This window comes from Myotis yumanensis, unplaced genomic scaffold (genome assembly GCF_028538775.1).
Source record: "Myotis yumanensis isolate MYYU_CA2020_CCGP unplaced genomic scaffold, mMyoYum1.0.hap1 SCAF_18, whole genome shotgun sequence".
Lineage (NCBI taxonomy): Eukaryota > Metazoa > Chordata > Mammalia > Chiroptera > Vespertilionidae > Myotis > Myotis yumanensis.
The window spans coordinates 21,626,392-21,651,339 of record NW_027223769.1 but is presented as its reverse complement, the minus strand read 5'-3'; the positions used below and the strand labels follow the sequence as shown (position 1 = coordinate 21,651,339).

Below are 24,948 nucleotides of genomic sequence, written 5' to 3'. Positions count from 1 at the left end.
TTAGCCAAATAACTCAAGTAAAAAAACAATGTTGGCTTTTCAATTTTGTCTTTCTCATATAGCGAAGAAAAATAAAGTGATTAAGGGGATAGAAGATGGGGTGTAGTGGTATCTGAGGGTAATATAGAAATAGTTTAGAAAATAATATTCAGTTTTATATATGGCTAACCTTTGGGGCCATGCTAACCATTGCCTATTTTATCATTTTTGGGTTGTTTTTTTCCTTTGCTTCCTGTCCTCTTCTCAACAAAATGGCATCCATTTGGATTTTGGCATCTCATACAACAATTTTGTAGATTGACGAGAATGCAAGGAGGCAAGTCCACCTGTCATCAGGTACAGAATTCAGTGCCGTCAAATCTCTTGTACTGGGCAGGATTTTAGGTAAGTAAAAGAAACAACCTTTCCTCTGATTCTGATGCATAAACATGGATCAGAAGAGTCATATTCCACACACACACACACACACACACACACACCACTGCAAATTCATTATTCCCTCATCTCCCCCCCAAAAAAAATCTCTGGCCTTATTTTATTTATAAGGCAGCAAGTGTACTTTCTCAGAGGTGTGTGTAATTCTGAGTAGGGACCTGTAGGGTGAGCAAGCATTCTCCTTCATAATGTTATAATGCCACTCTGGCATAATGAAACAAGGTATTGTTCTCACATTTCAAAAATATCAAATAATAGCCCTGGCCTGGGTGTCTCAGTGGTTAGTGTCTTGGCCTGCACACTGAAGGGTCTTGGGTTTGATTCCAGGTCAAGAGCACCTACTTGAGTTATAGGTTTGATCCCAATTCCGGGCCCCAGTCTGGAGTGTTCGGGAGGCAACCAATTGATGTGTCTCTCTCCCTTTCCCCCTCCCTCCCTCTCTTTCTTCCCTCCTTATTCTCTCCATCCCTTCTACTCTCTCTGAAAATCAATGGGAAAATATCCTCCAGTGAGAATTAACAAAACAAAAACAAAACAAAACAAGAAATCAAATAGTAAGAAAGAACAGGTTACCTAACTATTTCACCCAAGATAGTAAATGTACTTAAATTTTTTTTTTACCTTCTCCATGATTTGTACCTTGATTAATCATTCCTTACATTCCCTGTACATGATCTCACAATATTGAGAATGTTTGTTAAGCCTATGGGTGAATGATCAAAATATTGGCCTTGGAGAAGATTCATAGTTAAGTTTATAAATATTTATAGGCTTTCTAATACCATGATGAGTATCACAATTGTGTGCTCTTACTCTCCAGACTAGGGAAATATGGATTGCAGTGTTCTTCCAATGTGCTAGAGTGGACATAAAAAATGTGTGCAAAGTATTGTTGAGATAGTTGGAAGCTTAACTGAAATATTCCAAATGCGTTTCATAGTGTAAATTATATAAATTCAACAATAGCAATAAAAAATCAATTGAATATAACATATCTTCAGCTCAAGCGTTCCTCAGGGTAGCAGGGTCTGAGATGAGGCATTATGTAACAATGTAAGATACAAAGTAGAAAATCCTAACAATTATGCATAGTGTTGATAAAATCATATTTTTGAAGAAATAACATCTTCAAATTTAATGCCCGAGTTACTGATTAAAATATTTTTGTGAGTAGAAATATATTAAATATATTATAAAACTATTGAGAAACTGATCTTCATTTTATGAGGAGGATTGTATTAACCAAGGAGAATAATAACATTCATTATATAAATATTTATTTTTCTTTTTGTAAAGAAATAGGGGAGATTAGTATGGAATTAAAGATGTTAATGTTTTTATTCAAGATTAGCCTATTATTCAAATGCATATTGCTCATGCTGAAAAATAAGATTAAAGTCCAAATTCAGCAATGAACTGCTACTCATTCTCCTAAAAGTATAAGAAAATTTATTTGACGTGTACCTAAGGTTAGGATCTTGACAGAGGACTAATGCTGAGTTCAAATCATTTGTAATTCAAAATAGACTAATAATTTATGGTCAAATTTAGTGTGGTATATGACATTACAATAAAATGTTATGTAGTACATTATTATATTTTAATGCAGTATATTAAATTATAGTAAAATAGATGCTAACATGGAACTATTAATTTCCAGAGAGTTGCTCAATCTTGAAGTTTCTCATTATGTTAGTCCAGGTCCTCCAAGAAGCAGGTGAAAAGACAAACTTAACCATGTGAGGGTTTTATTAAGGGAACACTAGTAAGAAAGAAAATAGGGAGGGAGTTGGCCAAGACCAGCATTGCCATCCGATGGTCATGCAATTCCGCCTCCAAATGAAGGGGAGGGAGGGAAAGTTAGAAAGAAGTATCCTGGACTCCTGTGCAGTCTTACAGAGGCTGCACACCCTTTGGGGATCCCTGGAGTCAGTCAACCATCAGAGGAGTCCCATGTTTTCCACTAATGGGCCTGCCTTAGAGTCCCTGCTGTGACCAGCCATTGGCTGGGAACAGTCCGTGGGAAGCATGGCCTTGGCCCAAGCATGACAATGTGTTTCAGAGCCTCCAGCTGTGGCCCCTGGTCAGTTACTCTCCTCTAGTTGGAGGTCTGCAAGGCACATTCTTACTGACCCTGCTTATTAACTATGGTTGTCATTTTTGAAAGCCCATTTGGCTCACTGATTCATTTAACTCCTAGTTTGTCATCCCCTGTTGTGTAATGCAAGAAGGTCACACAGCAAGGTAAACATTGCATCTGCCCCCACAGAGCTCATGGTTTGTGGGCATACAGATGATCATTATACAAAGTGTTGTTCTGTATTTAATTGAATATAATATACCCTATGTTGCTTCAGATAAAAGAGTTCCAAATCACCCTTCAAATTAAAATACATGAAAATACTTGTATCATTTTATAATTTCTGAATATTTTTTAAGGGAGCAGAATATAAATATTAACCAGTTGTTTCTTTGGAGTTGTCATTTGCCTCCATTGTCAACCAAAGACTTAAGGATATGACCATCCACTGCAATTTCAAATGGAAACCCAGAAATGAATGAAATACTTTCCCACTCTCACTTTCTTCAGTATTCATTTCTTAAATCCAGGAGGAACTAAGGGGTAATTTTGGATTACTGTCAATGTTAACTAATATTAGAAGCAGATATTGAGAAAGGAAGTTAAATTTTAAGAAAAAATATCAAATTGTACTAAGTTCCTATTACACTTCAAATTTTCAAAGACTCACTAACTTTGGCAATAATAATGTATTAAGTTGCGAGCTGTGGTGGAAAAATCAAGGCTTTAGCCAAGCAGGTCCTCCTGTCATGAATAATATAGTACATTAAGTTTGCTTTTCATATTCATAATTCACTATAAAATTAAGCTCTGAATTCTGTACCCAGATGCTTTGATATGTTAGAATAGTTTTATGATTTATTATAGGTACAAGCTGGTTACTTTTTCTCATTCTGATTGGTAGCATTCATATGTTAGAGGTGATGACCAGTGGTGATCATTGCTCTCTTACTGAGGCTATGAGCCAGGAAGCACACACAGGTCACTGCAGTGCAGGTGTGGGCAAGTGTAAATAAGGTGTGCAGTCAGCAAGGGAAGGGCATCTACTCAGTCTCACTGAAGAGCCGTGAGAACACTTTTCAATGTGTCAGAAATCCTTTATGTAAAACCAGCCTCCATGCCCAGAGGCAAGGGGAAAAGGTGACTTAGAGAACCAAGGGCACTGTGACTTTGTAGATACAGGGTGGGCAAAAGTAGGTTTATAGTTATTCATATGGAAAATAATACAATGATAAATAATAATATCAGCATAAACTGTCTTTTGTGTACTCACAACCGTAAACCTACTTTTGCCCCACCCTGTATATTGTGAAATGCCTCTTAAGATAATGGACTGGTTGCTTTAAAAGCAAGTTTTAAAGGAGACATACAGTTTAGAGCAAGCAAAGTAAGAAAACTACAGAAAATCATTTCTTTTTAAGTGAGCAGGTTGATTTTTAAATATTTAAATATTTAAAATGTCATAGACTATCTTCAATACATAGTGTGATTTCATTCTTGTAAGAAACTACCTAAAATCATAGTTTATACTCATCACATTGATTTTTGAATACTTTAACAATTAAAATGTCATAGACTTCTTCAGGGTGTGGTGTGACTTCATCCTGCATTGGTCCTTTTCAGAGTTAGCTGGATTATTCTGCACTACCCAGACCTAGAATCTGAAAAAGGCCATTTCTCCTCATTATGACGCATGAGCATAGGTCAGAATTGTCATGTCCCGAGTCCAGAGAACATCCATGACACCAGAACATGTCATGTGATTTTAATTATAGAGTAAATGATAAGGTCAACATTGGGGTTTATCAGAGTCACAGATCATCACAAGTAACTCCAGGTGGGAGGGACAAGCATGCTCACACACCCCTGCCGCCTTCATTTGGCCATCAAACATACAACATAGAGCTCTACTTACACATCAAAGGTGCCCAATGATGAAAGTAGTCACAAAGCCCAAATTATGTATGTTAAAACTAGAATAATCTTTAAAATAAAAAGGAGAAAGCGATTGTTTATTTCTTTAATTACTAACATGCTTTAAAATGTACTCACACCATGATTAAGTAAAAAATAAAGCCATGCCCTGACCGGCTTGGCTCAGTGGATAAAGCATCGGCCTGTGGACTCAAGGTTTCCAGGTTCGATTCCAGTCAAGGGCATGTACCTTGGTTGCGGGCACATACCCGGTAGGGCGTGTGCAGGAGGCAGCTGATCGATGTTTCTCTCTCATCGATGTTTCTAACTCTCTATCCCTCTCCCTTCCTCTCTGTAAAAAATCAATAAAATATATTTTTAAAAATAAAAAAATAAAGCCATGATCAGGTGCTCACACTGTTGTGTGAGTGGATTTATTAAAGAACAGGCATTGATGGGAGAGAGCAGGGTAGGGGAGGGAGATTGGCAGGGGTGTGGATTCAGGACCTCAGGGTGAGAGAGGGCACAGCCACAGCAAAGTGATACTGAACAGGCCAGTCTAAGGGTCTGGAGGACTCATCAGAATGAGATGAGTGAATTCTGCTAGTGTTGTCTGTTCACTGAATAGAGGGTTAGAGATGGTTTCCTTGTCATCATAGTACAATTTGATATTGTTACATCAGAATTGCTCTCCCTGCTTGATATCTGCTGGTAATGGTCGTTAATGATGATTGGAGTGAAAAAAGTGTTCCCGCCGCGCATCCTCATTTGTAGAACCTGGTGCTGGAGGACAAAGGGAGGGCAGTTTTATTCTTTGTGGTCTCCTTCTGAATAGGCAGACAGCCTGGTGTCGTTCCTCGTTCAGCATGTACCAAGCACCAATGCCAAAGCTGATGATTCCTCAATCAGCTCCTTTAGGAGAACAATTTACTCAAAAGTTATATTAAAAGAGATCTCTCTTGCCCTGGCTGGTTTGGCTCAGTGGCTGGAGCATCGGCTTATGGACTGAAGGGTCCTGGGTTTAATTCCAGTCAAGGGCACATGCCCAGATTGCAGGCTTGGTCCCCAGTGCGGGGTGTGCAGGAGGCAGCCAATCAATGATCTTTCATCATTGATGTTTCTCTCTTCCTCTCCCTTCCTCTCTGAAATCAATAAAAAAATATATATTTTAAGAGAGAGAGAGAGAGATCTAAGATGTAATTAACCAAAGGAAATGTAAAGGTATAAAGTGTTGTTGCTAGTTTTTAAGCTTTTATTGGATTGCAGTTTCGCCATGTGAAAAAAAGAATCTCAATTAAGATCATTACATAAACTTGAAATTGCATAGAACCTCTCATGCCCATATTTTGAATAATGATACCATTTAACCTATTGTAAAATGACTGAAAAATCGCTGTTCGAAGGCCGAGTGCAGTTACAGTGACTGTTTATTACAGATGGTAATGGTGCAGGGCCGCCACCAACAAAACGTGCTAACACATCACGGTGGCAGCGGAAGGCCAGAAGCAGCAAGTCGGCCCCATGCATATTCTTCCGTAATTTATGGGCTGCATTACACTTTCTCTTTCCATCCAAAACTCATTGTAAAATTAAGTTATGAGTTCTTTTCATGGCTTGTTTTTCATGTGAGAAGAGTTTTCTAAAAGCCTGACGATGGTTTTTACTTGCTCTGAGTGGTAGCGTTGGTATATTTAGAGGCAATGACCCAGAGGGGTCATTTATCTCTTCTGAGGCTGCAGAGCCAGGAAGTAACTCAGGTCTCTGCAGTGGAGACTCCGGCCGGATGTAAATAAAGTGTGTGGTCAGAGGGAGGAGGACGTCTACTTCATCTCCTCGGAAGAGCTTTAAGAACAAACTTCAGTCTCAGATATTTCATGAAAAACCTGCTTCAAAGCCAAGGGAAGCCGTAAGGAAGTTTAATTAGACTATTTCGCAGGTCTTGTCCTAAGACACTTCAGATGAGACAGGTTGTACTGAAAACACAATAGAAGACATCTAAATATCGAAAGAAATGGCTTCCATGTTAATCAGGTTTTCAAGGTCAGATCTCAGGGCAGCAGGTGTGGTTAGCAAGTAAACACCTTTTGTGAAACACTGCTGCTTCCCCCATGTGGTATTTCTGCCTGCCTTGCCATTTTACTCTTCCACTAACTCTTTTGTTGTTGTTGTGGTTGCATCCTTGTTGTAATTGCATAAAATGGGGGAAAAGTCTGCAGGGTCTCAGCCCTGCTTCTCCTTTGATTCACTGCCGTTTTCAGGCAAGCCTTGCTTATCTGTACCTTCATGGAGTAAAGATGGTGAGATCCTTTTGCTGCTCTGAGATCAAACTACTTAGATTCGCTTTCTGAGTTTTATTTGTTTTTGTTTTGTTTTATCTTTTTTTGGTTGTGGTTTTTGTTGTTGGTTTTGTTTTGTTTTGTTATGAGAACCCCAAGAAATTGCATGAGTCACTCCTTCTAATTGTTCTTCCGCTTAACTCCATATCCCTTCCAGAAACAGTGATTAAAAGGTGCTTCATACAAATTTTAATTCCTTGGTCCTCTATTTTCCTAGTAGACCTTTTGTTAAAAGATTTCCTCTTCAACAAAGCATTTTATTGGAAAATACAATTGAGGCTAACTTTCTGATAGGCAAAGCTACCCAGAAGTCTGAGTCACATGAGTATTTTTATAACCAGAAACATGCCAAACATGATTGTCTTTCAGGGTTTATGTAAAGCAGGAGACATCTGTCTTCGATTCCCCCACCCTCCTGTTCTCACCCTTATGTGGTATTGGCAAGTCAGCAGTCAGATGATCGGGAGGATGTATATTTTTGCTCATTGGCTTTATTAGCATCATGGTCAATGCAGATCTCTGTTGCTATGTATTTCTAAGGCCAACTCTGCTATGAGCACCTGAATATAGCTGTTCATTTTGTTTGGACTTAATTCTGGGAAGATGGCTGCAAAGTCCCTGTAGTTCCCCTTCACTCCTAATTCTAATTGCAACCCACTGACTCTCCCAAAACAAGGAGGTGTTGGTCCAGCCCACAGGCAGTGGGAACCCTGGAGGTTTCTGGTGAGAAAGTGTGGTGGGACTGGTTGGAAGAGAGTCTGGGGGTCGGCCTACAAGAATCTGGGGGGCAGGGGGGAGACCCTGAATAAGTTTGGATTCCCACCTTCCACTTGGAAATCTGGGCTGGCATAGATCTCTGGATTGCCTAGGGCAGGGGTGTGCAAACTTTTTGACTCGAGGGCCACAATGGGTTCTTAAACTGGACCGGAGGGCCGGAACAAAAGCATGGATGGAGTGTTTGTGTGAACTAATATAAATTCAAAGTAAACATCATTACATAAAAGGGTATGGTCTTTTTTTTTTTTTTTTTTTTTTTTTTAGTTTTATTCATTTCAGACGGGCCGCATCCGGCCCTCGGGCCGTAGTTTGCCCACGGCTGGCCCAGGGGGAAAGTCAGCATGAAAACATCAGTGTGCCCATTTCCCCTCTTTGCCCAAAGGGAATGACCTGAAATTTGAGGGCTTCCTGAATCCTACTGAGGGTGAGCTGAAAATGTGGGCCAATTCCTCTCTCTCCCGAGTTGGGTGGGTGCTTTGTCCACAGTTTCACTGACATGGATGGCTGCCCCGTCTATTTTCTCTGGGCATCAGCCATCTAAGGAAGCCAGTGACTGTGATTCAACGAGCAGATGAGAAAAACAACCTCTACTTAAGAAGATTCAGCAGCTATAAAATGGGAGAAAAACCAAAGCAACCAGAATCACTCCCTATCAACATAAAGCTACTCCAGGAGACAGATGGCATTCGGAATGAAACGTAGTAAGAGCTTGAAGGAAATTCTAGTAAAGCAACTAAAAGACCTTGAGGGATGAAAACTTTTTTTTTTATTTTTCCAGACTGAAAAACTCAGCAGGAAAGAATGGTCTTTGTTGATGCTTGACTTTATCACCTGGAAGATAAAGTGAATGAAACACTTGACCCCCACAAAAATAAGTCCTAAACGATAGAAATCAGGAGACACAGTAAAATAGCTTAGAGAGTAGTAGAGGAGACTCAATGTGAGTAATCAGCAGTCCAAGCAGTTAAAGGGGCCGAGGTGAATCAGTAGTTGGACGCACCATCTATGAAATGTTCCGCTAAAGAAAACCTTGTGTCCACAGATTTAAAGCGCCCAGAATAGATGAGGGCAGTCCAGGCCTAGGAACAATCTGACAAAGGTTTCTAAATCACAGGGAAGCTTGCAAATTTGGAGAAAAAAGTAAAAAAGCCAGAAGCTTCTGGAATAATAGCTACAGACTACTAAGAGACTAGGTCTGTGAAAAGACGCATCCTTAAATAGACACCAAAAAAAAAAAAAAATCACCTCATTCATTAAGATAAAGTTCTGTTCCAGATACATCCCATCACAGTTTCTAATTTATTTGTTCCTGGCATTATCACTCTTCAAAATTTTCATTAGTTCCTTTTCTCTCTGTTTATTTTCTGTCTCCCCTGCTGGAATGCAAGATGCTTGAATTGCAGGGAGCTCTTAAACAACAAATATTAATGGTTTGACTTTCCATTTTAACTTTTATAGCTTAAAATTTTTATACAAAAATTTGTAATAGGAGAAATGTTTTTAATTTGAAGGTTTTTAAAAGTCACCTCATGTTAGACTTTTATTAAGGAATGAATCTTATCTATTTACTTTAGTTTTTTTTTTCTTTTTTGGTTCAAAAGGTAAGATTTTTTAACGGTCTAAAGAAATTTTATTCAAGATTTTAACCTCATAGGAGAAATGGGAAAAACACCGTTCTGGTTATGTTGTATTAAAATATTTCCTTTTCATTTCTTGTTAAATAAAACAAACAAACAAAAAACAAAACAAAAACTCAAGGCAAGAATGCTGTCTTTCTAAAAATATATGCATTTGAGTGTATATCCATTCAAATGAATGACTGCTATGTGGTGGGACTAAGTCCGTTCTTTGGTTTGTACACATTGATGCAATGCCTCCCATGTACCGACGTGATGCTGGGCGCCGAGGTCCCCTGTACACTCGTGGAGCGCTCAGTCTAGCATGTGAGCAGCAGTGATACCTCTCAGTGCTGGGAGGCCGGGGGCCTGGCGGTGAGACCCTGGCCTCTGGAGTTAGACAGACTAGAGCTGAATGCCGTATCCGCCACAACAGGAACTCGATGTCATCCCTCTAATGCACCGTTTTCTTTTTATAGCGAATGATGCTCATGATACTAAATATTCCATCAGTATTTTTATCATTCGGTATAAAATGTGAATGAAAAGGGCGGAGAAGGAAGTGTCCTTCAGAAACCCTGATATGATGAGACAGTTCAGTCAGAACTGAGTTGCCCAGAGTTACTCCAAGAATAGCTGCTCTCAAGCCAAAAATAATAATAATAAAATAAATAAAAGGTGCTGCAGAGGATACGAGCAGAGCCAAGGAAAGAATCTGTCTGTCAGAGAGTGGTTCATGAATAAAAGAAGCCTGTGGTTGGAAGTCCAACAGGCCTGGAGTCCAGTACATGACGCCAACTGTGTCATCTCAGGCAAATCCCTAAAATTCTGAGCCTAAGTGTCTCCTCTATATGACTGGAATGAGATACTCATGACAACTGCAGGGGTCACGCACAAACATGCAGATCCCTTAGAGCACTCAATAAATACTTAGTATCTATTATGTTATTCTTTAAAAAGAGAGACCAAAATGCACATGTGGTCCATGTCTCCATATGTGCAGGGCAGGGGAGAGCGTATTGGATGGATGGATCCACTGCAGTCTGATAACCTTTGAACTCTAACACTACCTCGCTGCACTTGTTTAGATGCATGCTCTTCAAGCATAAAATAGAAATCTATTCTTCACTGTAAAATTATGAATTAATATTCTGGCATTCAAGCCAATCTCTGCTCCACAACAGTCCCATATTAACTCAATGCTCATTCAATTGGGGGAGTATAGACCTGTCTTCAGGGGCGCACAGTGATGTCAGTCATTGAATCTGGAAGAAAGGCATGAAAGTTCTTACTGCTGTCCATGAGCAATTAGGGAGACTCCCTAAAAATTGGGGGGGCGGTAACCTCTACTATGTGAGACCATCATCATGAACCCTCATCTGTTTGTATCCTGATCCATTCTTATGGAGGCTTTAATCATTTCCTAGGAGTTTGTCATATGTAATTAGTCATATTTAAAATCTTGCCTTCATTAACCTGGAAAGGCTCAGCAGTTATTGTGAAAAGACTTAATGGATCTGACTTTTTAAATAAAGGCCAAAAAAGGGAATTTAGTCACTGTGAGTGTGTGTGTGTGTGTGTGTGTGTGTGTGTGCAGTGACTAAATATATAGACAGCTGCTGCATTATCAGACCCGGAACATTCCATCGTAGCATTCCCTACTTGCACTACTAATCCTGCCGTTTCCTTGTCTTTGCAGAGCACAGTGATGTTGACCAGGAGACGGCGCTGGCTGGTGCGCAGGGCTTCCTGGGCTGCCTGTCTGCCGTGCAGCTCAGCCACGTGGCCCCTCTGAAGGCTGCTTTGCACCCCAGGCGCTCCGCCCTTGTCACTGTCTCAGGGCACGTGACAGAGTCCAGCTGCGTGGCCCAGGCTGGCACTGACGCCACATCCAGGGAAAGGACGCACTCCTTTGCAGGTAGCATATGTGTGTGTCGTTACCCAGCCACAAACGCAGCTTGTCCATTGCCTCAAAAACTTCCGATGCTGCTGTGATGCGACATTCTCCAGATGGTTTTTTAAAATTGCTTTCTTTTAACTTTCAGTTCCCTTTCCCATTTCTCTCTATATTCTCACTTTCCTATGCATGCGGGACATCGCAGTTGACATTTCTTAAGTTTAAAATAACAGAGATCCCACATTGACCTACATTCTGTTCTGCTTTAAAACGTTTATGACATTTTCAAAATTCTTTTTACTTGCATATATCACCCCCTCCTTTTTTCCCCCTTTTGTCCTTTTACTGCAGATCATTCTGGAACAAGAGATGACAGAGAGCCCCTAGCTAATGCTATCAAAAGTGACTCTGCCGTAATTGGAGGTAATAGAAAGCATGAAGGAGCTCTTCTTTGGTTCTTATTATCGCTGGGAATGGTGGATCTCTAGCCTTCTAGAAACTCTTTCAGTGTTAGCCACTGAAGCCTGAGGCCCAGGGGATTGGTTTATTATTCCTACTGGATTGTCTTATGGAGGAGTATTCCTAAATTCCCAGCTTCCTTGGAGATTTTCAGTGTAAATAATTGATCATTTTACTGAAGCACCACACTTAAAGAATAGTTGCTAAACTGTAATAAAGAATATAATTTAGCTGGAAAATGGCCATCTACATTCCCTAGGTGATTCTGCATATATTTTAAGAAGTATCATTTTTGATGGCTTCTTGGACATATCACTGCTTCTGCAAGGGTTTATGTAAAGAGTTGAGAAAACCTGAGATTAACATTAGAAGCGTATATTTTATGTTGCCTTAATGATTAATAAAACAGACATTTCCATTGTTTAGATGCTACCATCAATAAATATTATATTTTTATTTACATTTGTATACATTTTAGGCAAATTGAATAAAAATGGTTCCTAGTTATTTTAACTAGGAACCATTTTTAAATTGCAGAATTAACAAAAAGGTTTGAGTATATCTTCCTAGCAATGAAACATATATTCTCTGAGACATAATTTTTTTCAATACCAACCCCCCAAATTTTTTCTTCAAGATTAAAGATTTTAAGAATGGCATTATAATCAGATTATTGAAGTGTTTCTGACTCACCTTTTTTCCACACTCTGCACATATGAACATAAAAAGTAAACATTTATTTCATTACATTGCCAGATAATGTGATTACTCATATACTTGGGCAACTTACGTGAGCTTCGGTTTTATTTTTTTATACCCTTACTCACCTAGACATCACCTTCCTTTAAGTAATTAGGATTTTATTTAGGCAGTATAATACTGGTCAGATCTTTGTGAGGATATTCACATCCTCATTGCTATTCCCATTGCTCTTCTTTTTATCAAATTCATGGTGTATAAATTAAAGCTACCTAAATAGGATCCCCAATTAGTCATGTAAGAAGCAAAAAACCTGTTAGAAGAGTTGCTAATAACTGTATGTCTAAAAAGAAATACATGAATATATTAGTAACACATTATATGGTGAAAACTCATTTAAAGCTATAGCATTTCAATCTCAACATTTTAAAGCAGGGTTTCTACGCAAACAAATGGTCTCAGTCTCATAATGGTGCTTGCCATACATTTAACCAGTATAGATATAGGGAGATAGAGATACAGGGGGAGAGAGAGTGATTGCACAGTCAGGTCAATGTTAGAACTAAGTATTTACTCTTTAGAATACTGTTGCTGTGGTCAAAGATCACTGGCCAGATTTGCAGAGTAAAGGAGAGCCCTGTTAAGTCATTCTGTGTTATTTAGAATGGAAACAAGTTACAGATGGCCTGTGAAATTCTTACTTGATTCAAATGCGTAGAGCAGAGAAGGACAATATGGAATGTTTGCAGCTCAGGGACTCGCTAAGATCTGTGGATCTGGTATCTGCCCTTGATCATTACAGGGACTGAGCCTCAGAGGCAGAGCAGCTGGCCATGGCCTTCTACAAGTCCTTGCCCGGGACCATGTGCAGTTTATCTGCTCAATCCGAGTGTCATCCTTGGGTGCATTTCTCCATCTGGGAGCATCATGGTAGAATTCTTCGCCCCATTGTCTAGTTACTTATAAACTGCACCCACAGTGTAACAATAATTAATTCATTTAAGGATTTTCCCCAAGTGGATAATCCCCCAGTGTTCTATATTTCAGATGATCTTTTCTTCAGTTACAAACACTGAATAGCATAATATAGGAAATTGATTTAACAAGACATTTAAAAACTGGATTTACTGGAGAGGGTTTCTGGCCAGGCCACACAAACATGGATGGCCAGATTTAGACAGAGAGAAAGCTACATAATTTCCTCATAAAAACACATTCACACAGAGTTTCAGATGGCAACAGCATAGAGTGCAGTTGTTGGCCATATTTTATTTAGAATATCTTTTGTATTATTTGCATAACAGGTTAAATCAAGGTTTTTCTTGGACGTGACAAATCCTGGCTTAGCATCTTCCCCAAATTAAAGGACATAAATCACAAACACGGAGAAGCTAGTTCCAGACCCAGTGGTGACTTTGGATGGACTGTCTGGATGCCCTCCCCGGGCCAGTGTGATGCTGATGTTGATTTTATAGTTGCAATACCCTGCTCTCTATAACGTCTCCATCAGTTTTCATGTTGACATGGTTCAGAACACTTTTTTAAGCAAGAGGCCTATAACCAGATGACAGAGATATTTATAGCAATTCAACTGGTTGGTTGCTTTTGTAAGGTGAGAGGCAAAATATAACAACAAATAGATATTCCGATTAAAATTATTATTTATTAATATGGCTAATCATAACAAAAATAGCCATACCCATTAGTAAATTCTTCAGATTTGAGGTACAGAATTTGGTTACCACATTTATATTAGATTTAGCTACATTGCTCTCCTCAGATAAGGTTGACCCAGACAAAAATCCACTTAGTCACTGGCAATGATATGATTAGCTCTAGTGAACCTGCCCCTAAAATCATGTGCTCAGGAATCTACTGTCTCTGATGGGACCCTTCGTAGGTTTGGCTTGGTTGGACTCCATTAAACTAGAATGAAGACTCATAGTTTTACAATAGGATCCACATTGCTGTTTTCATTGTACCTATTTTTGTCTGTAAAAAACAACCATTAGTTAACAACTCTACGGATCTCATCAGAAAAGTCTAAGTGTTAGGAAACTCTCCAACGCACGGTGACAGACAATAGCTTCCCAGATTCTGTCTTTCATGTGAAAGCTTGACTTTATCATTGATAATATACACAGGGGTGGGCAAATGTAGGTTGACAGTTGTTCATATGGAAAAATACAAACAAATAATAATTTAAGAATAAACTTTCGTGTACTCACAACTGTAAACCTCCTTTTGCCCACCCCTGTATACTATCTGCCATTCTTGAAGGGACATTCTAAAATGGAACTTCCTTCATTTTAGAGAAAATATCTGCCAAATTTCCAGGTCTCAAACAATCATAGTTTGTCTGTCAGTCATTCTTTCAATAGAAACGGTGTTCCGTGCAGCAAGAAGCAACTAGGACAGCTCACAGCTCACACATTCACGCAAGCACTTGCATGGAAACAACCGTCATACTTCAGGGTAGACAACCAGAGGTACTTTATGGAAAATTTTCATTACTTCACCCAAAATGTTAAAAAGAGTTATAACCAAAGGTCAAGATTTAATGAGATGAGTAATTTTTAGTGTTTCGTCAGAGACACTCTTGAATGGATCTGTTTTTTTCTTTTGTTTGTTTTCCTGTGGTTGCCTAGCAGTGCAAGCCTTTTTTATTTACAACCAGAAGTTTCAAAAAAATCAATATTCTTCATATAGAAATAATCTAAATGTACCTATATATGGGTATCAATATATTTCATTAGTCAGGATTATTCATATACTGTATATAACCTGTTTCTGCTACTCAGCATATGACAAATTATTGAAAATCAACATCATTAAAATGTTTACATATTTAAGTATGAGGACACATTTAATTATTTTGCGATGTTACTACTATCCTGTAATTTCAAAATAATTATAACTTGTCTGAGTCTTAGTTTGAAGTGACTACATGGTCTTAGAGACCTTCTTGTGTTAAATATAAATGCGAGAAATAAATTCAATATAATATACATCCAGAATAATTGGGGGCGAGTCATCCTCAAGGGTAATAGAACTCAGAAGTAAACTCAATATATCATGATGCCGCTTGATTCAGAAATATCTGAAATTTTGATATTTCCAATTTTGACTTAAGCTGAAAATGATTTTATGAGGACTTATGAAACAATGAAGTCAATACCGTCTCTGTTCAGGCGAACATTCTGACTTTGGGTTTCTTTTCTCTTCTCTCACCAGGTTTGATAGCTGTTGTGATCTTTATCTTGCTGTGTATCACTGCCATAGCTGTTCGCATTTATCAGCAGAAAAGGTTATACAAAAGAAATGAGGCAAAAAGGTCAGAGAATGTAGACGGAGCCGAGGCTGTTTTGAAAAGCCAGCTTGATAGACAAAATGCAGTCAGTGAAAATCAGAAAGAGTACTTCTTCTGATTGGCAGCCATGACTTAGCTTACAATGACGACAGTGTGTTTTAATAGCCAGGGGCTCTAAATGGACAACACTATGTTCTTGCATTGAATGTACAGGCGATGGATCTGCAGCACTGCCATCTCGCCATGTCCAGACCCACGATGGCTCCAGGAGGCCTCGTCCAGTGACACGTTTCCCTAGCAGTCATGGTCTGAAGCAGGAATTAGATCGTGCTGCTCATTTCCAAATGTTCTGATGTGATCGAAATGCAAGTTTAACTGGCTTGAGGACTGTGGTTTTAAACACTGTGCCCCTGGTCTTTCAACCATGTGATACATGAGTTTTGTTCGAGGTAAATATCAAAACTGGACTAGAATGGCCTTGCTTTGTTTGAGAACATATGCTGTGTTTGCTTTAGTGTTCCCCTGGTGTTATCCATAGACCTGGAAACGCTTCTAAGATCCTGTTTGGCTGGTGTTTGCATCTTCAGTGGCCAAAAGCATTTAAACAAACCCCTTTGCCTTTCTCTGTATTACATTCAATACAATTGATCAGTAGTCTTGAAAGATGTTTTCTTGTCATTGGTTTGTTTGTATTGCTCTTTTCCTATTTGACTGTTCTTAATGATTTTGAATACATTAGGTTTTGAGTGTCAGAATTCAGCTCTGAACATAGAATTCATATGTAACAAGACTCAGAAAGTGCATTGGTCATCAGTGTGTGATGTCTGGCCTTTAATTTGCTATTCTTGTTTGGGAGTGTCAGTAGTTAAGACCTTGGGTAAGACCAATTTCCCAAGGATTATGAAATGTTGATAACTAAAGTTGTTGATATAAAAACACAATCCTTAACACTGCCAAATATTATCTTTATTTACAACTGTAATATCTCAAATGAACTATTACTGCCTAGAATATTTTCCCCAAATGTTATGTCTGTTTTCTTTATAGTTTTATACTTTTTTTTCTGAAGTTTTCACCAGCTTCTCTTTGATCTCCCTTCACTATATTCCATGGAGCATGGTCTTATGTATTAGGAAAAAAAGAGACACTTAAAGCGTAGAGCTCCATTCCCTGTTCTAAAATATATACCCCTTTAGGCATACATTTTGCTGTGCACTGACCACCAGAGCATACTTTTTGAAATACAAGTAGAAACCATGCCCCCTTTCTGCAAAACTGGTAGAATAATTAAAGTCTGCTCATTCTAAAGGTTGATGACATATTATATGATATATACTAAGTGGGTCTCTCTAGTCACTTCTCATTTAAAACTTTGGGGTACATTTATAACAAAGTCCCAAAAGTCAGTATAGCCTACTGACTAGTACTTTCTGATTAGAGGATATACACATACCAAGAGATTAAAGAATTAGCAATAACCTTAGGAAGCTGATACAATTTGAGGCCATGTAAACAAGATATTTGCATGTAGCTATCTTTGAATTCCACAAAGAATTAAATAATAAAGGCACTTTGCTATTTATAATCACACTTTCGAGATGCCTACTAAGGAAAAATTGGATTCCTTAGCTTGTCCATACCAGCATAATTTGGAAATATATCAATTAGGCATCTTTTTTTTTCTTTTTAACCCTCCTTACAAAACCTGCCTGTCTTTTCTCATAGCACTACTAGTATCTCCATTTTGATGTTTCTGTAAATGCCTGACTAACTTAAGGATATGAATTAATATAGTAGTTCATGAAGGACCTGTGTTGACAAATGGCATATTTTTTATTTTTTACTTGAAAGGCTTGTGGTGGTGGCTAGTGACGGCTTGAGCGTAGAAATAGTAGTTTTTATTTGATGCAAAGCTGAATATGGACATCAGAACAGGCCTGAATCTTTTACAGATGTTTATGTTACTTAGTAGCAGCATTTACCTGGCTAGGAGCTCGAATGTAGACAGGTTTATGGATGGTGAAGCCGCATAGTGCTCTGTGGTCTGCACGGCTCGAAACTGCAACATTATGGCATCAAAATGCACCGATACATCACGCGCCATGACTTTCATTTCCTGATCTGTGATCTTTGTTCCTTCTCTTTTTCTTAATAAAGTGCAGTTTTCAATTAAATGCACAATATATTTTAAGAAACATTGTACAAAAGTTTAAAATGAGAAAATTATACTGGATTTTTTTTCTTAAAACAGTAAAAAGATGTGTAGATGTTTGCCTTCTCTACTGGTATGTGTGTTTTTTGAAAGCTATTGATATATCCTGTAATTATTATGAATTCACAAAAGCTGTATTTATAATGTATTTTTTCTTTTAAATGGATTCAGAAATGAAAGAAAAAAATAGGAAAAGGTTTACTGATTGTAACAAGTAAAGAAAATTAAACTAGACTTTCAGTTTTGCCAGAGAACTATGACTTGTTAAGCAGTTGTTCGTTGAGATATTATTATGTATTTAAATTGGGGGGTGTCCTTTTACTTCTGCAGAGAGCTTGGCCAATGAGCACTCACAGATGCACAGGATTATATGAGAAAACACAGCGTGGGGCAAAAGTAAGTTAACAGTTTTGAGTACACAAAAACACAGTTTATTCTTGTATTATTATTTACTAATTATTGTATTACTTTCCATAAGAGCAACTGTAAACCTAGTTTGCCTCATCCTGTATAGTGCACTTTTCTATAATATAAACGTTTTAAAATTTTACTTGTGATTTCAAATGAAAACAATACCTAATTAACCTTCTCTTCTTGAGAGAACTACATTTCCACATCTCATTCAATTCCCATGTGCAATATGCAGATAGAGTAGAGTCAGTGTGCACATGAAATGGGGGTCATCCGTGGGAAATGGCATCTCAATTTTGTAGAAACAATGCCACCGAAATAGCCCTTGTCCACTCTAGGAAACAGCTCCGTTTTTCTTTTCTGTCTTATCCCAAGTGTTGCTCTTTGAAGCACACTGAATACACTCGTTACATGGTTAATTAAAGGCAACAACAAGAAGCAACCAGACAACCAACCAAACAGAAATCAATTATGTAGAATTGTCTTTCATCCGACGGCCTTGTCCTTCACCTCTAACAAGCCTGGGACGCATCCGCCCGGCCAGGTGGAGAGCACCGAGGCCTTCGGTGGTGTGGACAGCTCAGTCTGCAGATGGAGCGTCCGAGGTGCAGGCACGGGTGAGGTTCCCGGGGACCCGTGGCAGCCTGTAGGTGGTGAAGCTGGGGCTGCAGTTTCCTCTTCACTCCACAGTTTGCTGACCTTCGTGCCTCCAAGACCTGGAGCCTTTGATAATTATTTAGTGGGTCAAACCTTGGAAGGATCTCGATATCCTCTTTGTCCAGAATGACCTACAGTTGTAGATCTTTTCTAGATCCTTTAAAAATGAACACAAACCTTTATTTGATAGGTCATTGCCATTAATAGATTTGTTGTTTTTTTTAAAGAAATATTAAGTGTGTATCATCCTTGATTCTAGGAGAGAGAATTTTAATTGCAGCACTTTTTTTCTTCGTGTTTTAAATTTATCTCTAATGTTGAAAGTATCCCAGATGTCCGCCTTTTCCCCCCATTTAACCCCCTCCAGCCCGCAGCATATATAGTCTTTATGAAATATGTAGGATGAGTTAGATCTGAGTGATGAGGCATCAAGTATGTTCCTTAGGATAGGAGAAAGATGACACATTTCATATCAAAACGTGTTCAGGTGATTATTTAACTCTCCCAGGTATGTTCAATATGTCCTGCTTGTCTTCTGCTTTTCCAAAGTTTGGAAGCTGGAGAGTGGTAACGGGAAGAAAAAGTTGAGAAGCCGGCTGTGTGTTGGAGATGCGTGTGAGTGAGAACATGCATGCCTACAAGAAAGCGAAACGAGGAGGACGGGAACATGAAACAGTTTGCATGTGAGGTGGTAAGAGAGTCGGGCTTTTGGTGGATCTGTAGGTCCCAAAGTCTTCAAGTCTTTGAAAACTTGCAAATGAAAGTGGGATGGAAAACAGGCAGACCCATGATTATAATGGCTTCTCCAATGCAATCATTTTTCCTGTCCTTTTCTCTATTTATAACATTACACTTAAATATATATTAAGTTACATGCATATACTTTAAAATTCAAAGAGTATGAGAAATCTTACATGAGCTCTCCATTACCATATCGCCCCACCAGTATTTTGAGGTCTTTATTATTGTTATTATTATTTTATCCTCACCCGAGGATATTTTTTCCCATTGATATTTAAAGAGAGTGATAGGGAGGGAGGACAGAGAGAGAGAGAAAAACATCCACATGAGAGAGAGAGAGACATTGATTGGTTGCCTCCCTCACATATCAGGGCCGGGGATAAACCTGCAACCAAGGTACGTGACCCTGACCGCGAATTGAACCCACCACCCTTAGGTCCGTGGGCCGGTGCTCTAACCACTGAGCACCGACCAGGGCTTGAGCTCTTTTAGCTGTGTCTTTTTAACTATCTTCTTGTTTCTTAATTACATGCTGTAACAGGCTGGGTTCCCTGGGAAGCCAACTCTGAGACAGATTATCATGAAAGAAGTTTATTAGAGAGTCCTATAGAGATCAGCACCTGTGGGGGAAAGGGCGATGAAGCATGGGCAGATGGAGACGTTGGACTGTGATGCCGTCTCATGGGTTCAGCCCACCTGTTGGTATGGCCCCTGAGTTGACATGAGGGGGGTGGGCATTTATACTCTGTATCAACCAGATGGTGGATGGGACTGCCTGGTGAAGTGGGCATGAGCTTAGACAGACAGCTCTCTTCCGCTTAGGCAGTTCCTGAAGAGGGAGGACAATTCTCCTCAGCATCTGGGGAAAAGAAGTCATGTCCTGAACAGGGGTCTGGGTAGCACAGAACAGCATCCTTGGGTCCAGCCCTGTGCTGCTCAGATCGACTGCTTCCTGTCGGCTCTGGGAGACACTCCCCCAGGAATCTGGTGAGATGGAAAGAGGGTGGGACAAATCATAGACTCTGCCCCTGCAGGTGGTCTCTTGGCTGTAACTGGTACTTGCCTCTCCCTCCTGAACAGCCCGTACAGACTCCCATGTCTCTAGCTGACAGCTCTGCAAAGAGTTTGAACCCTTGTCTACTAGACCTCTGCTATACATTTGCATTTATTAAAATTGGTCAGAAGAGTATCTACATGCTCAACATGTTCTTCCTGTCTCCATAGTCTAAAAATAGCTCTATTATTACGGATCAGGGGCAATTACCCTAACAGAACTTCCCACCTAACACTGTATGAGTGAAGGAGTGTGGGAGGAGCACGCACCGTGAGATATGCCGGTCCCTCCCATGCCAGACCATCAGAGGGCCTATGTGGACCCTCTGTGTGTGGGCACCTGCAGGCAGGCAGTAAAGGCAGCCCATAGCTGAAATTAGTAGTGATTCTAATCAAAAGTAGTCTCTGTCCCTTTCAGGGTTAAAACAGCCAGATGGAGTCAACTTGCCACAGAACTGGTGTCCATGAAGAGGGGGAGCATTTTGGAGAAGGGACACTGTTGGGGACCATTTGAACACTCCGGAGTGGTAGCTCATGCTGCTCCCAGTCCTGCCTCTGCGGCCGCTCTGTTCATGCACCCATTGCGCTAGCAGTTCAGTGCCCAGTGGTTGAGGTTGGGTGGTACCACCTGGCCAAGTCATTCTGTCTGCTTGTGGTTTCCTGGTGATTCTGTGGTAGCATATGCTTCCTGGGGGGCAAAGATCTTTACATTTTGTGCCCACACCACATGCTTCTACCTCGGACTTCCTAGTCTCCAATCTTCCAAACCTCCTTCAGGTCCTGGCCAGCTGGCCAAACCCCTGCCTGTAAGACCATAGAACCTTGGGCATTTCTCTCACACGAAGTGATGACCAGGGGCGCCATCCAAAAGTTGTGCTCCTTGCGGGGAAGGCTTTTCCTCACCCCTCTCCTTCGGTGCTGCCCCTATTGGGACAGCAGTGGGGCTGTCCCTGCCCAGTTTGCACACCAGCTCGAAATTAACCCGTTCATGCACCAAGCCCATACTCTTCCCTTCTTCAGCCACTGGTAGGAAAGGACCATCCATGCTCCCTAAGTGTGGGCTGCGGAAATGTGCTGGGAGGCGTAGAGGATGGCAGGGGGTCTGGGATAGTGGCTTGTGCAGCTTCTTCGTGCCTGCTGATGCTTGTCCGACATGCACCATTTCCAATTCAAGATGGCTTTCTGCTGGGCACAGCTAACTTCCTGACTTGGTGGGTCTAATAGAGCTCAGCTCAGTGTCTCAGTGTGAGGACTTCCTCTCTAGCAGGGCTCAGTGGCATCCCAGGAGATTTTGTAGAAAGTTGTATGTTTCTCTGCTGCAGATGACATGGCATGGTTCCCAAACCTTCAATGACTGCAATGTGACGTTCCCACGGGTGACTGCCAGTGACGTCCCACAGCATCTTTTCCACCAGTGACCCCACTAAGAGCATAGGGTCGGCAGGGCTGTGTGGTCCAAAGTGGACCGCTTGTCTATTTTGTTATTTACTTTGGAGATGTCCCAGCATGCCCAGATGACTTTCAGTAAAATGCCTGAGAGTAAACATTTCAGGCTTGGGGGTACAGTTTCTGCCGCGATGACTCAGCTCTGTCCTTGTCACATGAGAGTATCCATAGACAGTGTATTTAAAAAATGCGTATAGCTGCATTCCAACTAAACAATGTACAAAATAGGTAGTGGGCCGGATTTGACCCATAGGCCATTGTTTTCTGCCCTCTGCCCTAAGGCACTAGACCAGGGGTGGGCAAACTTTTTGACTCGAGGGCCACAATGGGTTCTTAAACTGGACCGGAGGGCCGGAACAAAAGCATGGATGGAGTGTTTGTGTGAACTAATATAAATTCAAAGTAAACATCATTACATAAAAGGGTACGGTCTTTTTGTTTTTTAGTTTTACTCATTTCAAACGGGCCGGATCCGGCCCGCGGGCCGTAGTTTGCCCACGGCTGCACTAGACCCTTAATAATTGTACTGCGCAGGCAGCCAGCATGGGGGCAAGTGTGTTCTGCAGGACGTCCAGATGGCAAGATCTCTCCAGACCAAACCGAGACAGAGAGCGGAGTGTTAACATAGCCTTGGGGCAAGATCGTTGTCCCCTCCAGGTAACTACCAACTGTTTCTAAATTTCTTCTCTGATAGGTTTGGAAAGGACACATTTTTTCAGATCAACATCCACCTATGATATACCGGAGAACATGTTACTCCACTCTACCAAAAGTACCAACATCTGGCACAGCAGCTGAACTGGGGGTGCTGCAGGCCAACCCTCTTTGCCATGTAAGGCGATGGGGTCACAGGTTGCAGGGAAAGGATGTGGACGGTTTTGAGGGGCCATTAGTCTGCCTAACGCTGGAATTTTCTTCATCCCACTAACCTGATGTCCTTCCTGCCAGATCCTTTTTGTTTGAACTTTTCTACACAGAAACCTGTATTCAGGCACCTCTCTGTGCTTCTGAGTGTGAAATGCTTGTGAAGCAGCTGCCTGTCCCCATGTTTCCCGGGTTGGGTATATAACGTCTGATCCGTTTCCCTACATAAACTGGCCTCACTTCCCTTGTGTGGAGGAAATGCAAATAGTCAGTGAGTCTAGCCAGAGTGGAGCTGGGCACTCCCATGGCCCCTGCTTCCCGCTAACCCTTCCCCCGCCTGAGAAAGGAGTGGAAATTCTCATCACTCGACTTGCTCAAGTGGCTTCAAATTGCCTTTCTGACAATTAGGGGCTCTACCCATTATTTTTTGAAAAGTCATTAAATTATTAATACCGATTTTATCGAGCCATCAAGTAGGGAGACCAGTTCTCATTATAATTCTTTGCGTCATGCCAGACTCATTTGTGTTTGCTCTTAATAAAATAATTTTCTTACTCCATGTGCTGATAGCAGACATGGCCTTATGCCTATTGAACTAACACATCTGCTTCCAAGCTGTTCTTATGAGAAACTTTCTAATAAAGTATGTTTCTGTGAATGAATTCATGTTTTCATTGGAAATACACTATTAATAACGATTGGTGTTTCTCTGTAGTCAAAAGGAACAAATTAATTTTTTAATTGAGCAGTGAAATGGCCTGTTTTTGCAAAATACATGTTAAGAGAAGGTGGTCTCAAATGACTATGAGGACTGCGACTCTGCGATAATTTTTTCATTTTTTAAAGATATTTGGTAACGGTTTCTTAGTAGAAATCTATAGCACCAAATGAACTATTGTAGAATGGCACCTTCTGAAATAGGATTGTAGTTATAGGGAAGGAAATAAGCCAAATATAACGAAAGCACCACATTTATCATGTCAAAAAACACTCAGAAACTAAAACAAATACTGACCAAACTAATTTCAACTTTGAATTCTTATGTTAAGAGCTATAGTAGTGATGGTGCTGAGGATGGTTTCTGAATGATGTCACATTTCTGTCCACATATCCTTTTTCTGCCTGTAACTTGTATAAGAGAAAGAAAATATCTCATCTTCTCTGATGACTTTCTTAGTGAAAATTTAGTATAGTTTGGCCTCACCATAGTTAAAATTTCATGATGTGTGAAATTGATATGGTGCTAAATGCCTCTAAAAAATATCTTTGAGCAATTTTTACTTTTCTACTGGCTTCTATCATGAAATCAAAGCTTTGCTATAGAATTTAAGCTATAAAATAGATTATAAACATAGTCAATCCTTGAAATTTTTCATTTGAAGGGAAACATTTTCTGAGATATTAATAATACCATACAGCATGGTCGGCGTGGCTCAGTAGTTGAACATGGACCTATGAACCAGTAGTTCATGGTTCGATTCCTGGTCAAGGCACATGCCTGGGTTGTGGGCTTGATCCCCAGTGTGGGGCGTGCGGAAGGCAGCCGATCAATGATTCTCTCTCCTCATTGATGTTTCCATCTCTCTGTCCTCTCCCTTTTTTTCTGAAATCGATAAAAATATTTAATAATAATAATAATATTGTATAAACAAAATTGCCACTAAATTGTTAAAAAAAAATTATAGCTATGCATGTGCAACTACTTTTTGCCCTGTGAATGCTTTTCCACTGAAGCAATGGTATGGGAAAGTGTTAGAAACTCCCATTGGCTCCCAGACACGAAACCAACACAGACCCCTGCTTAGTTCCTTCAGACACCATCCTTTCCTTTAAAATCCAAGTGAAAATAGTTTCCCCTCCTATCTCAGGACTGTGTGAATTTGAACCCCTCTTCCCCCAAGATCTTCTGGAGGCCCTGCAGGAATGGTGTCATATACTAGGTCCTTGTAAGTTACTTCAACCAGCTGCCCACATCAGACCATTACTCCAGTGACTAACCTAGTTCAAGCTAACTAGGTTAACTCTGTATCTCATGAGCAGC

The 24,948-nt window shown here is 40.2% G+C and overlaps 1 protein-coding gene across 1 annotated transcript in view; it reads left to right on the top strand.

Moving 5' to 3' along the window:
* CNTNAP4 (contactin associated protein family member 4) overlaps nt 1–18,246 on the top strand; it is a 239,836-nt gene extending 221,590 nt beyond the window's left edge. The window contains exons 21-24 of the mRNA XM_070398223.1: nt 297–384; nt 10,858–11,076; nt 11,407–11,478; nt 15,448–18,246. Coding sequence (XP_070254324.1) covers nt 297–384; nt 10,858–11,076; nt 11,407–11,478; nt 15,448–15,641 — 573 coding nt within the window. The 3' untranslated portion in view covers nt 15,642–18,246. The remainder of the gene's footprint in view (nt 1–296; nt 385–10,857; nt 11,077–11,406; nt 11,479–15,447) is intronic.
* Nucleotides 18,247–24,948: the final 6,702 nt, after the last annotated feature.